At 45.1% G+C, this 15,945-nt stretch overlaps 1 protein-coding gene across 3 annotated transcripts; it reads right to left on the bottom strand.

The window, feature by feature from the left end:
- Positions 1-203: 203 nt before the first annotated feature.
- LOC119853521 lies at positions 204-15,627 on the bottom strand. Of its 3 annotated transcripts, none has more exons than XM_043512029.1 (9): positions 15,415-15,627; positions 11,363-11,463; positions 9,413-9,518; positions 8,256-8,400; positions 6,785-6,919; positions 6,014-6,158; positions 3,307-3,455; positions 2,366-2,505; positions 204-926 (listed from the first exon to the last, which is right to left on the bottom strand). In XM_043512029.1, the coding sequence occupies exons 3-9, from the start codon at positions 9,516-9,518 to the stop codon at positions 814-816; spliced, it is 933 nt and encodes a 310-aa protein (XP_043367964.1). In that variant the 5' UTR covers positions 11,363-11,463; positions 15,415-15,627; the 3' UTR covers positions 204-813. The 3 variants fall into 3 exon arrangements, with proteins under 3 accessions (XP_043367964.1, XP_038252600.1, XP_043367965.1); XM_038396672.2 differs by having other exon boundaries at positions 6,785-6,898; XM_043512030.1 differs by lacking the exon at positions 15,415-15,627 and having other exon boundaries at positions 11,363-11,510.
- Positions 15,628-15,945: the final 318 nt, after the last annotated feature.

Raw genomic sequence — 15,945 nt, 5'->3', positions numbered from 1 at the left:
GACTCCTTAGCAGTATCAAGTTACTCGCATGCCTGTGGCCCTAATCCAGTAACAAGGTGGCATCCTGCAAGCACAGAATGCTCCATTGACTTCAGGGAACTCCACACAGATACAGGGATCATCTATCCATGCAGTGCTTTTTGGAAGCTCAGTGCCTTAGTGTTTATAGGGTCAGGGAATAAACATTTAATAGCAGGTGTTTGTATAACTGGTTTATTAGCAGAAAATATAGATGTCCTGTCATTAGTTGCTTTATTGTTTTAAAAAATGTGAAGGAATGGAAACAAGAAGTGTATCACAAATTTCATCCATTGTTCTCGTAAACAACATCACATATTCTAGTATTTCAGTCACCATTGAGGGGTTGCTTATTTACAGCCATTTAAAAAAAAACAAACAAGGAAAAGATAACGTCTGTGCAAAAGTGTAAGTGTGGCAACTGTGTTCATGGGTCTGCCTCAGGCTGGACATACCTGAGTGCTATTGTCCATTTATCCAGAAGTGCATTAGGCTTTGTCAGAGGGACCTGTTCATCCGCTCCTCTGGTGTAAACTTAAAAGACCATTTTAAAAAAAACACATAGTGGTCAAATTAAAGAGGGTAGGGTAAGTGTAATCGATCAGAGTGGAAGGAGAGTGAGACCTTGAATGCTTATACGAAATCATCGTAACCTCCTTATTATCCTTTTTGTGGTGTTCACTGTTACACATTTCAGAGATTTTCAAAGCGTCAAGGCTGTGGGTGTTGGGTACCTGATTCCCATTCATGGCTTTGAAAATTTCCCCCTTAAGGTCTTCACTTTGGAAATGTACTTCACAGTGTCATGGCTGGAGAATCTGACAGGTCTAGAGGCCTTCTACAGTGTCTCCATATAACTATTCCCAGCTGAACAGCAAAGGTAACACAAGCCACTCCCAGCAACACAACTATAAAAGAAACAGAGCACCCTTTATTATGTGTGAGAGAGCAAATAAATTATGTCTTTTTACAAGAGTGGGGGTAACTGGGAGAAGGGCTACCACAACAGCAAAGAAGGAGAACCCCAAACAGGACCCAATGTCTCCCTTGAAGTATTTAAACCTTGTCTTCACATTTACTGTGAGCAAACCCTAGAGCCTGCCCCTGAGCCAGAATAAGGTCTTATCAACTTCCAGGACCTAGAAGTTGTGCTGGTTTAACTAAACCACTATATCTGTACCAGCAAAACCCTCTTAGTTTAGATGCAGTACTATCCGTATAAAATGGTTTATACCAGCATAGGCCTTGTCTCCACTAGAAAGGGTTTGCCTGTACAGGTATACTGGCAAACTTTCCTAGTAGAAACACACCTTAGATCAGCAGAAGAGTTCTTTTGCCAGTATACGTTATACCAGTTTCCTGAATGAAATAAGTTAAAAACACGGTTTTTGCCAGTATAGCTGTGCCTACACTGGGCCTTCTGCCAACACAGCGATGTAGGCTAGGAGGCGATTTCTTCACATTCCTATCTGACATAGCTTGCAAAACTTTAACCCAAGCTAGAGTTTAGGCCAGTTCCCCAAACTAGCATAAGCTCTGTTGGTGGAAGCACATTTATACCACTATAAAGGCATCTACACTACAATAGAGCTTTTACCAACATAGCTATATAGGGGAGTGGGGAGAATACCCTTAATTGACAGAACTACACCAGTAAAACTTTGTAAGTATAGACCCTGCCTGAGTGAAATGGGAGAGTGTGCAGGCTGGGGCTCTGAGGAAATCAGAAGCAATCCTCCCCCAGGCCACAGACAGGCAGCAGAGCTGCTTTCTGGCTGTTGCTACTACCGCATCCTCTATGGTGGATGTGCTACCTCCACCTTGGTGAGTTGCATAGCTGAGCTCTGCCAGACTTGCCCTGCCCCCACCGCCCCGTGGCTCTCCCCACCCCCAAACCCTCCTCAACAGCAGAGAGGAGTGAGCTCCTGTGCAGCACCGGGGGTGCAGACATCTTGGGGCAGCTCTCCAAGTCCTATCCCACTTGCATTGTGGGAACATATCAGTTCAGCTTCCCGCAGGTGGTTATGGAGAGTGGGAGGGGATGGATTGGGGTGGGGGATATCCCACTAACAAATGAACTGGAGTGATATTAAGGATACGCTTTCCACCCCAAGCACAGCAGGCCCTAGGGCAATCACAGCAGTTTAAGGGTCTTGCCTCGCTCTACTCTCACTCTACAAAATTAAAGACATCTCATAAATCCCTAGTGGTTTTTAAAGGTCCCCTTTAGCAGGAAGGACTTTCTCCCTGCACACAAAGATGCTGGGGGAATGACATGCGGGAAACATTCAGAAGAGATTGGTGGTCTCTTCTAGATAAAATGAGCTTAAACATTACAAGGACCCACCTGTAAAAACACTGTTGTCAGTTGGTGATGAAGGGGAGTAGTTCTTCCACACAATGCCAGTCAGTGCTACAATGACCACTGGGTAGACAGTGAGATTATACCGCACATACTTGTCAAGCACAAAGTTTTCCAGAGAAAACCTAGGAGGAAATAAAGGTGACAAAAAAATGAACATCCTGTCAGTGGATTTCCTCCCCCCTCCCCTCCCCAGACAACTTCTTTAGGTGGGAACAAGCATGGAGTTTGCCAAGGCTGGATTAGACTATCTCTGTCACTTCTCGGAGCCTGAGAAGAGCTGCAGTATGGAGCATGTCAAAAAAGGTGGGGGTTCCATGGAAACTAATAAAAACAAATAAAATTAATTTTTGTCTGCTTTTTTTCATGGAAGGTTTCTATTTTTCGGTGGAAATTCCAATACTGAAAAATTTTGACTGAAAACCAAAATGTTTTGTTTCTGAAATGCTGCCACGATGCCTCCTGGGAGTTATAGTTGTAGTTGACTCAAGCTCTCATTCTCCTCTATAGGCTGGGCTCCCTAGTCAGACTACACCTCCCATGAAGCACTGTGGCAGCATTTCCAAATCAAAATATCTAGCCCAAACCCTGATATATTTCCATTTATTGGATTGATGGTTTTTTGACCCTTTTTGCAGAAAATTTTGTTTTGTTGAAAAACTCAATTTTCTGTTGAAAAACAATTTTGATGGTAAATTTTCAACTCGCCCCACTCCAGTACCTTGGGCAGAATTACCATTCTCCACTTGTGTTCAGTCACTGAAGAAGCTGATAAGGCCCCTTCTCCTACACATGGTCCAGTGAAGATCTAATCATAATGTCTGAGAGTGATCCTGATGCTACTCACTAGGAGTCAAGAAGTGAGCAGGATCCAGATGGCCGGAAATTTTTTTAGGGACAAATGGGAGCCTATCAGTGTCACCTACCATATTACCAGTTCAAAGGTAAGGATGGCCAGAGAGGTTGCAGTTGCAATCTTATTAGATACGTTCCCACTGAAGATCAGCACCACGGCAAAATTCAGCAGAGCGGCAATTGTGGTCCATGTCGCGTACAGTGCAATCCCATTTTGCACCTGTCATGTAGAATAATGATACACTGAGGGATGATGAGAAATAAACATTCTGTATACCTCTAAACCTGCCACCCCTCTATGCCCCAATGGGTGGTTAAACTGGCACTGGTATGGCACATTGGGGTAGGTGCAGGATGCAGGAAGCCCCACTCAATAGGTACACTCCTAGCTTCACAGTGGCTCCATCAGCACTATTGCAGAGAGGGGTTTATGGGAAGAAGTAAGTCTGATGGCTCCACACCTATGCAGATCCTCAGCCATACTCCTCCAGGGAGGGGATGTAATGCCCAGTGGCCAGGCAGGTGAAGGGGCAGTCCAAAGCAGTAGGCAAGTGTGCACAGTGGTTGGGTAGCCAGTAGGTCAATCCATATCAGAGACTGTCCAGGCCAACAGTCAGAGTTCTACAGGGATCTGCCAGAAGATCCAATTCAAGGGGCCAGGTCAGTGGGGGCAAGGTGGTCTTGGCAGCAGGTAATAGGGTGTTGCTCAGACAGCGTCCTCTTCCTGTTGGGGCCTTTATATCGTCCAAGTACCCATGGAGACTGCTGCCTGTCCAGCTACTTAGGCTAGGGTGTGGCCATGGCTGCTGTGGGTCTGTAGGCCTTCAGCTCTAAAGCTATTGGTCAGGGGCTGCAGCTAAGGATGCTGCCTCAGGATCTTGTGGGCCTGGGTTCATTACTGGGCCCTGATACGGTAGAGCACCAGCTTCAGGATTGGTTGTATAGAGGCTGCACTACCCCTCCACAGCCTGGGTTGATGGAGTCCATCCCTTACTAATAGGTGCAGTTCTCCACCCTCACCCTTCATTGTGCCTGGGTTTGTAAATTCTGCCTTGTTCCATGGAGTGACATTTGGGCTATAAACAGCAATACATAATTCCTATTGAACCTTTCGTAAACACTAAGCCAAATGGATTCATCGTGTTGCGTGTTGGTGTGATGCCTATAGTTCCAAATGCTGAATTCAGAGTTTACTCACTGTCTGTACCTGTATATGGATCATGAGTCCTGGAATCTGACTATAACAAGTTGTGGGGAGACAGGCTGGGGCGGGAACGCATATCTGGGGTAGGTCAGGACTGTGATCTGAAGAGCGTCTCATCTTTACAGACTGCCTACTGCTGAGAAATCCTCCCTGGTCTCACACTTGCATTCTCATCCAACCCACTTTTCCACTGCATGTTCCCAGTTAGGAATCAAGCAATCAGAGGGAAGGGTCAGGGAGCACATTTCAGTCAGGAGAGGGGTTATAGTAGATCAGACAGCTAAGGGGTGTAGGGTTTCTTGGTTGGGGGGGGGAGGGTAAGGAAGTGAAGTAGCAGGTATGGAGCTCTTTTCTGCTGTGGGGAGATGGAGGGAGGAAGTATCGCATGTGGCTGAAGATATTAAACTTCATTGCCTCTGTGCAATGTACTGAGCACAAACAGCCAATGTTCTAAACCAGTGGTTCTCCAACTTTTTTTTTTTTTGCAGACCACTTGAAAATTGCTGAGGTGGACCACTTAATGCTCTTTCCAAATGTTGTTTGTACCATTAGCTAACTATTTTAAAGCACTTTGGATAAAAGTGCTATATAAAAAAAAGTTATAATAATTAATGTTTTTTGTTCTACAAATAAAAGCACACAACTCCTATATTAATATCAGTAGTCTTACCTTTCTAATGCAATGGATGTGCCCTCTCTCCCCTGCCACGGCAGCCCCTGAGCTGGGGCTGGGAAAGAGGGGTCTCTCCCTCTATCCCCCACCGCAGCAGCCCCCGAGCTGGGGCTGGGACGGAGGGGGGGTCTCTCCTCCGCCACAGCAGCCGCAGAGCTGAGGCTGGGAAGGAGGGAGGGTCTCTCCCCAGCAACGCAGACCTGGAGCTGGCGAACGTCACCTCTTTCTCTCGCCGTCATAGCCCTGCATGTCCCAAATTCCCCTCATCCCCTCTTCTCCCCCCACTGTCCCCATTCTCCCCAAGGCCACCACCTCATCTTACATGTGCATCTTCTCCAGGGTCCAGGCACCTAATTAGTGGAGCCACACCTGCACAGCTTCGCTAATTAGGTGTGTGGCCTTTCATTCTTGTGTGTGTGGCCGCCCAGGCGATCACCTTAGAGGGAACTATCTACAGACCACCTGAATGGAGCTCACGGACTACTGGTGGTCCGCAGACCACTGTTTGAGAATCTTTGTTCTAAAGGTTGGGGGATCAATCACTTTCATCCAGAGTGTGGAACAAAAGGAAAAGGCAGAAGAAAATTTTCCACTCCAGCTATACATTCTTAATAATGATCTAATGGATTAAGGACTATTTGGGGGCAATCTGGACTGTCAGTCTACACGTGAAGCATCGTGAAACAGATGAGGGGCTTATCTTCCTCCTATTGACTCCCATGCTGTCAACAGATGAGGAACTGACTTACAAGGGAAGCCTGAAGATATGTGCAAGGGGAGTGAGTTAACACTGGGGTAGGAATCATAATGACATTGTGCATCTGAACTTTGCCACCTTTAACCCTGCATGAACATGGCTGTGTAGCTTTTCTATAAATAACAGTGCTCACATATAGCATACCAGAATTCGGATGAGCCACAGATCTGCTTTGTGAGACTTTAGGAACCAAACGGCATGGATATGCAAGGATCGGTGTGAAATGAAGAGACCAACATAACAGGTAAACGGGAGGACTGCCAGGAGAACCAGGGCTGGAATGAGATACCTCGGGGAAAAACATGTGATACAGTATTTTAGCTAAATTGTTTTACATATTAGCGCAATGGATGCCTCACCTTATAGCCTTATTCTTGGACACATAATGACCCTTAACAGAGCTAATCATTACATGTAGCCTTTACTTAACCTATAGCTGTTTTATTTTGTTATACAATTCATGCTCGTATTTAGCAACTGCATTCCTCTGACAGCCAATGACAATATGACTGCAGTGCTGTGCCCGGGAAATGACTATGATCATAAAAATAACCAAAAGCCACAAGATTAACTGGCTTAATGAAGAGTGGTACACGATGACTGATCCTAGCTTCCTGCTTATACTGACAGTATGCAGGATTGGCAAGTTGGAAGAGATTTTAGATTTAGATATCACAGATCCAACTCATGGGCCAAAAGCAAACATTACCCAAAACAAACATGATATAAAGGCTTCCTTTTGCCTAGTCCAAGTGTATTAAGACATAAAGCCTGATTCCCTGGCCTAGACAGCTTTACACCAATGTGACTCAGTTTACTTCACAGGGATCACACAGGGGTGAAAGTGGTGTAATGCAGCAGTGAATCAGGCCCAGGGAGCGGATTGCAAAAATCCTGTCTTCGCAGTTCACTTACTCTCGGTCCCACAGAAACAGCCATCCAACATTAATAGCGTTGTTCAGTAGCCACACCAGATAGAATGATATTGGCAGTAAATCTGGCTCTGTGTAGACCCATCCAAGTTCATTCCTGCCAATGAAAAGCAGGCATCTGGAGAAAGCAGTACTGACTGTCAGGAAGTTCAAGCATTGCAGATCTGATTCTCCTCCCACTTACAGTGGATTGGCACGGGTTGAACCCCATAGACGTGACGGAAGTCCTTTCTGTTTTACACTGGTGTCAGTGAGATCTGGCCTCGTGGCTTTACAAAGCATGCTTTCCATTTAATTCATTAGTAATATCCCATGATATGTCACTGCGTGCTGCGCACACCAACTACATTGAGATTATGCAATATATACCAGTGTTTGTGTCTCTGCTGATGGTTAACCTCAGTGTCCTAGACTCATTTAGCATTCAGGCCTACTGCATCCTTGGCCTCTCCACTGAGACTGGAAAAACCCTGTGCAGAGGTTGGTGTCAGTAATGGCAACATGTTGTGAGCTGCGTACCTGTCTAGCTAGGGTTGAGCACACCAGCTCATTTCACATATGTCGTTGCATTGCTACCAGTAACGTTTTTTGGCTCCCAGCACAGTCTGGAACTGCAGAGCTGGGCGATTCATTCTCATTTACAGTATGACTCTGTAATACCACTGTCAGCAGAAAGGGGCTGCCGTGAGAATCAGGCCAATCAAGTTTTGTGAAATGATTTCCCCAGAGATCTTTGCTAGTCCATTTAGCCTGGCTATTGCTTGCCCACTCAAAAAGCTCCCCAGGGGCTAGTGTATGTAGTAAATGCAGATCTCAGTGTCTGCAGACTCTTATACCGTGAGCGTTGTGGAGACGACACTGTGGCCCTTCTCCACCACTTCCTACATCACTGATTTCAGCAGATTTGCTCCTCATTTACACTGCCATGAGAATCAGGCCCTATGTGTTCTGGTGAAGCAGCATCACAGTGTATCATTTCCCAGCACTCCATTTGAGTAATATGGTGCACTGGTGCCAATCTCTGACCATGGTAATCCTGCTGCCCCCTTAGTGGCAAAGGCAGTGGTACTTAAATAGCTGTGTATCACAGAGACAGTTAGGGGCAAGGGATCATCACAGATGGATCACCCCATCTTCTTTCAAATCTCACCTGTGGCCTCACTCTTTCCACCATGCCCACAAGCAGCAAGTCAAAACAAACCTAGCCAGTCCCTCCTCTGGACTGCCCAGTGTCTCCTGGGTGTCCATCTTGTCTAGGTTGCAAGCACTTTGGGGCAGGTCCTGTCTGTATCTTATGCCTTGCACAGGGCCATGCACATACAAATAATAAATATTCACATGGGCTCAAAAGACAGAAGGCAAAAGACTGACAAAGATCCTCAACTCAGTGTCAGCTCAGATATGGTAGTGTGTGACGGAGAGTCCTGCATTCAAATTCTATGGAGAAAAAATACCTTCTGCAGATTCCTGACAGTGCATAACCCAGCCAAGCAAACTGCCAGGCATAGATGACATTCCAGATGAGGAAGGCCCAGCCAGCTGGTGTGAAATCGGTGTTGTACTTGTTTGAGATGTTTCCAACAGTATTTAGGAATACACCTGGAGCAATGAAGGTTATTGCAGGAAAACATGTTACTGCACACAAGTAATGGGAAGAGCCCACAGTTCTCCATGCCCTCTTTCAGGCTTTACTCATTTCATCAGCATACACCTGTGAGAGCTGATATGATTCTCTTGTCAAAATGATTCCTGTGTTGTAATGGGGTTGTCTTTGCAGAATCACTGAATATGTGACAATCCTCACTTATGAAGGCCAGGTGTGACTTCAAGCAAGTTATACAAAGAGAACAGAATTACAGCTACACAGAACCAGAAAAGCCAGTCAGGCTTGAAAGCCAAAGCTGGGAGTGAGCTGCGATATGCAGAGTTGACAAACTCTGTTGGAGTTGGGAATTGGCGGCACTGATCTTTATAAACAAGCAGCAGTAACTGAAGAAGCTTGTCCTTTCTTGCTGCCAAGTCACTGGGTGCCAGGTGCTGTATAGCCCTCACTTGTGGGAGTGTGAGAGGGGGCTTTACTTGTACACCGCTCACATAGAGCCTGACCCAAAGCCCTCTGAAGTCAAAGGAAACTAAACCAGGCAGAACTGCCCCCAGCAGTGGGAAGAAATCAGCGGCTGTTCCCTCCCTATTCCTCTGGGGAGCTCATGGCATCCAAAAGGGGACAGGGAGGAGGAAGGGTATGTCACCACCCCTTACACACCAGCCAGTGTAGTTGACTGGATGGAGGAATGGGAGGTTGTACCCTATAGCCCATCAAGGGGCCTAGTGTAGGGAGTATGCTAACTCTTTGAACCTGGGAAATGTCCCCCAGTATGCTCTGGGGGAAATGCAGCTCTAAGGCCATCTCTTACGATGGGGAAAAGACTGGGAAACAGCAGAGGGTAAAACAGTGACAGAGTGGGAGAGGCAAAGCATGAGAATCTCTACCATTAGGTGCCTGACTAATACACCTACTGAATTGGTGGAGCTCATGCTTCAGAACGCAAGCAGTCGTGTGTTCTGGGAGCGAGAGGTGCCTAGTCAAATCAGAAACATCTGCTAGTGTTACCTTTGAATGCCCCTGAACCGGCTCCAGCATTGAGCCCCACCATGGCTGTGTAAGTGGCCAGTGCCAGAAGCATTATGAAAATCTTCAGTTTGTTGTGTGTAAACATCTGTAGGACAGAAAAGGAAAATCAGAACAGAAGGAAGCCAAGCAGAGTTTAATCCCCTCATTCTTAGATTGTTGAAGGCGGCCCAGCCTCTTGCGGAGCTGGTGTAACATACACACCTGGTATAAGATGGTCCAAAAATGGGCTATACATGCTTGTAGATGGTGAAATAAGTAGTTGTAACTCGCAGCAATTCCGTGGGTATGGAAGACAAATGTAACATATCTCAGGTTGAAAAGGAGTACTTGTGGCACCTTAGAGACTAACAAATTTATTAGAGCATAAGCTTTCGTGAGCTACAGCTCACTTCATCGAGCTTATGCTCTAATAAATTTGTTAGTCTCTAAGGTGCCACAAGTACTCCTTTTCTTTTTGAGAATACAGACTAACACGGCTGCTACTCTGATATCTCAGGTTGTTATTCAGGGGGAGGGTGGACACAAGTACTCCCATTACGTCAGTGGGACTACTCAGAATGAAGGACTGGACACCAAGTGACTGGAGAAACAGAGCAGGAGACGTAGTAAGGGCAGCACATTCAGCAGACTAAAAAATTCAAATGGACCATCCGAGTGTGGTCAGAGCACCAGCATCCTTGACAGCATGGACTCATTTACTTAGAGAAGCAATAGAGGAAGGACATTATAGATTAGAAATGCCTAGGGACATATTGTGAGTGTGTTTATGGACCAAACAACTAACAGACATCTGCAAATCTGTCTTCTTTACATCACAATCACATTTATACTGGATCAGGCAAACCTGCCATTTTCCCTGCTTTTTTCTAGGTTTTTACACTATTTCAATCTTCTACTCTGGCTTCACACCAGTTTTTGTTTGTTTATTTTCCTTCAGTGTAGCTTTTTCATGTTCATCTACTGACTTTAAAATCTGTGAGTCTATGAGTCTTTAATCCTACAAATTAATCTTTTATTTTCATCATGGTATTACCTCTCCATCTATTTGCTAGAAATAAGATTTAAACTGCTTTAACAGCTCCCGGGTATTTTATAGATTTTAAAACCTGAACATCAATTTTTTAAAGAAGCATTTGAAAATATAACTGAGGTTTTCTCAAATAATATCTTTTAGGCAAGTATTTTGACATCTAGGGAAAATGTTATGGCATCTATCAAAGTAAACTTCCATACTTTGGGCATATGATTTTTTTTATTTGAATTTTCTGCATCAAATAAATGGCAGCAGAGCAATTCCTTCTATACTAGATAGAAATAAAAAGTGAACGGTTCTGGGTTGATAAGGGTTAAATTAATGAATTCCAGGTCACACATGAATGGATAATTTTAGAGTTCTGTCCTTTGTTCCTGGATTTAACTACACCCAAATGCACCATCGGGAAGTGGGGGGGGGGACTTGCTTTTTCTCTGTTCAGTCCAAGTGAGTTTTTTTCTTATGCATTTCTTTTGGATTGTTTTATTATCAATTTATCTCAATTAAAATCCTAGATTTCAAATGTAGGGGAGATCATTTAAATAAAAGACGAAGATTCTGATTTGGATAATACCAGCATAAATCTGGAGTAATTCCCTCAATTTTACTGAAGATATTCTGGATTTACAATGGTGTAACCGAGACCAAAATCCAGCATGAGCTCTCTTTATTAGCATATTTGGAAGAGGCCTTTGATTAGAGCGTACTGGGGAAATAAGTAATTCCTTGTGGAAATCTGGGAGGGAAAATATTTATGCCTTAATGACATTTTCACAAGCCACCTTTCTCCTACTGCCTCACTTTGATTCACTGTTGACAATAAAGGTTTTCATTATTTTCCTAGCTGCAATTATAGGTCATGCATGTTGTTTAGAAGATTTAGAAATATTACTCACCGTGTTCCTCCCAATGCTGATTTTTGGGACGTCTTTCAGCTGTGCTTCTGCTACTTTCCAAGCTGGAGTCTCACTCTGCCTCTAGGAATTGTGCCTTCAGGCTTATGTACAGAAGAATTTATACAAAGTTAGGAAGATCAACAGCATGTCCTCCTTAGAAAGCTAGTGGTTATTGAATGGACTCTTTGTTTTGCACATTGTTTATTGTAGCCTCTGATTGGCTGAAGCATCTTGAAAGCAAAGCTTATACAACAGAACTGTGGTTACTTAACTCAGACCTGTTATAACACCCAGAGTCCAGCTGCCCATCTCGAAACTTGCTGATAGGGAAAATAACCAGTAAAGCGCATATTTGTAGACTTCCTCTTATTTAATATTTTGCTGTCCCTATGATATAAGAATCTAACGCTCTGTAATTCAGTGGGAAAAAAACCCACTAACACACTATTATAGCTAAAGAGGATGATATGGTATGTCAGACAGCTCCATGTGTTATGTAAAGTGCAGGGGTTACTCCAAAACAGCATAGATCCCAGCACCATTTTAAAAACAGCTGCTTCTTTTTTTTATTTAATCAAAAAATCTGACTTTTAACGATCACATTCATCTTCACTGTCGCCTCTGTATTTCTGTTGCTATAAAAGTACTGGATGGAACATAGTGTTCCTGCTGGAAAAAGAGATGGCTTGCCAGATCCCTCTCTTCTTCAAGCAGGAACCACTGAGAGTGGTTTTTGTTTTATGGACTTATTAGCCAAAAAGAATAAAACTAGGGTATTTAAATAGACTTTCTGAGTGACTCCCTGCAGGCTAAACTGTACTGTTGCAGCACCGAAGATGGTTAAGGAGTGGTGCTGAGTAGAGCTGGTTGAAGATTTTCAAACAAAATATTTTTTATCAGAAAATGTCGATATTTTCAAACAGAAACTGTTTGTGAGAACCCAAACTGGCCACCTTCGAACATTTTTGAAAATTTTTTTGAAAAAGCCAAAAGCCTAGAAATTGTAAAATGTCAAAACGGGACATTTTGACAAAGGAAAAGTTTCATTTTTCAATTCAAAACAACTTTTCATTTTGAAATCTTAATCAATTTAGATCCCAAAAAAGTTTTAAAAGATTTTAAAATGCCAAAATCTAAATGAAACATTTCAAAATGATCCAAATAACACATTTGCATTGACCCAAAATGGATTTTTTTTTCAGATTATCAGTTTGCGAACATTTTTCAAGATTTTGACTTTTTACCCTGTTTCGGAAGGGGGGGGCAGAATTGAAATCTTGAACTCTCTCCTGGGACAGGAAAACCATTTGCCACCCATCTCTAGTGCTGAGCCTCACCGCACCAGCATTAGTGTCCCTGATGGGATGCTTCCCACAACTCCGAGCTGTGAAGAGGCTGCACACCTGCCACTGCATCCCATATGGGAAGCAACTTACTACACCATGTGTGACCAGCCAGCTTGGCTGTTGGGTGTGTAAGGGGGTGGAGGCATGGTCTTGCCTCCTGTCTCCTCCCTGCCCTCTTTTGGGGTTTCCTGTGAGCTGAGAGGAATATGTCCCTCTGAGAAGAGGGACTGGATTCAGCGTACTCCTTGTACAAGCCACCAGGGCAGAGTTCCTTGCTTGCTCTCCCATACTGTCCACCCAACTGAGAGCCAGCCAGATTTGGTCCTGATTAAATACTACAGACCTAATTCTAGCATCCTTTCTCCTGGTGAGTCATGGTGGCAGAATCAGACCCTATATGATTCGGAGAACTCCCATGGAGCTCATCAATTCTATAGGAAACAAAAGCATTAAGGAAATAAAGATCTGGGAAAATTCAGAGAAACAGCTGGATTTTGGTGAGACTGAAAGTAATTAGAATGAAAAAACAATCAGACAATCCGAATACTTAGCACTGGGAAAGCTCTTGACTTCTTCAACCCCAACATACAAATATTTACTCCTTACCCACTAGGTTTAAGCATGATTTGTTAGTGCAGGACATATCAGTGAAGGAGAGTTGGCATCCTCCAGGTCATTTGTTTATAATCTCTGTGGATCTTATATCCTCTCAATAATACAGTGTGAAACTAACCAGATCCAGTAAAATCCGCTGATTATTTGTGGCTAGGTGCTGCTTGCCCCTTATGCATTGGGGAAAGTGTGGTGTCTTCTTTCCCATGCACAGCCTATGTAAGGGCCAGGCAGAATGGCAGTGCCCAATGCTTTTGTAAGGGCAGGGAGAGCTGCTTCAGGGTGCCCACAGTTCTCTAAAGGAAACAGGCAGGAGGTTGAGGGACATGGCTCTACCCTTCCCACAACTGGCCAGCGGAGTTAGTTGGCAGGGAGGGCAGGCAGTAAGCTATACCCATAAAGGGTGCAGTAGCAGGCATGTAAGCTCAGGAGTCTCCAGAGGAGGCATGGCTCTGTGCTGGCTCATACCTTATCCTTAACTGCAGGAACTAGAGACCACAATGACTTTGGTCTGGCATACCCAGAGCATTGACAAAATGCACCTCCCGAGCTGTGGCATGATACAACATTCCCTGGTGACATCGGTGCGACTCTCGGACAGCACAGAAGCATGATGCAGCCCCACAGAAGCTGGAGTGCAAGGTGAGAGGGACATCCAGATTTCTGTTCAGCCATTACTCCCATATACACTGGGACCAGCAGTAACAACTCGTCAGGCTCTATGTGCCAAGCTAGCCTGAGCGCCCCACTGCCCTGAAATTAATCTCTTGATGCCCGGAGTCTGATTCTTCTGACCTGAATTCCAGCGTTGGCAATACTACATGCAAGCACTGTCAGGGAGTTCGATTTACAACCTACACGGGGAGGAACTGGAGAGCTCTATAGCTAGAGATCTCCCAAGAAAGAGTTTGCACGGGGGCTGACTCCACCCTTCCCCAGTATAAATATGTTCAGTTGCCACTGTACATAATATGCTAAAAATACGCTTCTTGGGGAGGGATTTTGTTTTCAGTGACTTTATAGAAGCCACAAATGCTACCAATGACAGCTCACTCCAGCCAGACACCGACTGTGAGGGTGAGGAGGATTTTTTCTCTGCAAGAAGGAGAAAAGAGTATTCTATTTGGTTATACGTCTTTGCATTTATTTATATATACATATTTGTTTGGTTATACATCTGGAGCACTGTATAATTTAAACGCACCTGGTCCCAATCAGCCAGCCATCTACCACTGCAGCCAAACCAAACCAAACCAAACGGACAAAGAAAACAGAATAAAAAAGGACATGGGGCTGAAAGAGGAAGAGAGAGTGAGCTGATGCGAAAATCAGATCCATGTGCCAAGTCCTGAATGCAGACACTGGGGGAGGGGACTCTGGCAGACATACTACAGAAGGGGTGCCAGGGACAGGATCCCTTAACCAAGCAGGCACTATCCCTGCCTTGCCCAGCTTGTACCTCAGGACAACTTGACCAATTGCAATGGCCTGAAGGACTTTGTGGAGAGGCAATTTGATACCTTAGGACTTGATCATTGAGGGCTATAAGCAAAGCTTTGAACTAAATTCATTTGTGGCCTAATGCAGCGGTTCTCAAACTTTAGCAACCCGAAGACCCCCATTTTGATTTAAAATTTTTTGCAGACCCCAAGCCCCCTGCTCAGCCCCAGACCTCACCCACACACCACCCTTCCCCCAAGGTCCCACCCCCATCCCACTTCTTCCCACCCCCTCTTCACACCTGTCTCTCCTCTTCCCCATTTCTTTCCACCCCGTCCCCCAAGTGTGCTCCACCCCGACTCTTCCCCCTCCCTCCCTCCCAGCGCCTCCTGCACACCGCTGAACAGCTGTTCCCTGGTGTGCAGGAGGCACTGGGAGGGAGGGGGAGGAGTTGAGGGTGGGAGGGGGAGCAGTTGATCCGAGTGGCCTGCGGACCCCATGAAGTACCCTCATGGACCCCCGGGGGTCTGAGGACTCCAGTTTGAGAAACCCTGGCCTAATGGATATGCCTGCTGGGTGACCTTGAGCAAGTTGCTTCCCCTCTCTGTGTCTTGGTTTTTCCAACTATAAAATGGAGATATTAATAATACTGACCTGCTTTTGTAAAGTGCTTTGAGGTCTACTGATGAAAAGAGCTGTATTACTGTTGCCAGTGCAAATCACTGAGGGTAGGGATTGATGACTGTCTTCTTCCTATGAAGTGTAGCTGCTCTCTGCAACTGGTGAAGCTTCCAAGCAAAAGTCAAGTATAAACTCCAAGTAGGCGTGAAGGACAATGACATGATAGGCATATGAATGACGGGGTGAGATCTGCATTCGGAAGCAAAAGACAGAGAAGTCTAAGATCGCTGTGGCCTTGGTGACTGTAGCAGGGCAGTTACTCCGGTCCTGGGGGAAAAGGTAGGCTGACTGAGGAAGTAGCCACAGCTGGCCCGTATATAAGGACTAAGGGAGGAGCTGAATCAGTCTCACTCCGGTCTTGGAGTGGAAAAGGCCTAGCTGCCTGGGAGCATAGGGTACCTGAAGTAGAGCAGTGCTGGGGAAGGGCAAGAGGAGCTGGGGAGCTCCAGCCCGGCAATTCCCCAGGCTGAGGCCTTGTTTAAGGCCTAAGCAGGTACTGGGGCT

Source organism: Dermochelys coriacea, chromosome 3 (assembly GCF_009764565.3).
Source record: "Dermochelys coriacea isolate rDerCor1 chromosome 3, rDerCor1.pri.v4, whole genome shotgun sequence".
NCBI lineage: Eukaryota > Metazoa > Chordata > Testudines > Dermochelyidae > Dermochelys > Dermochelys coriacea.
Note: the sequence above shows the minus strand (reverse complement) of the source record. Positions and strands in the feature narration are given on the sequence as shown.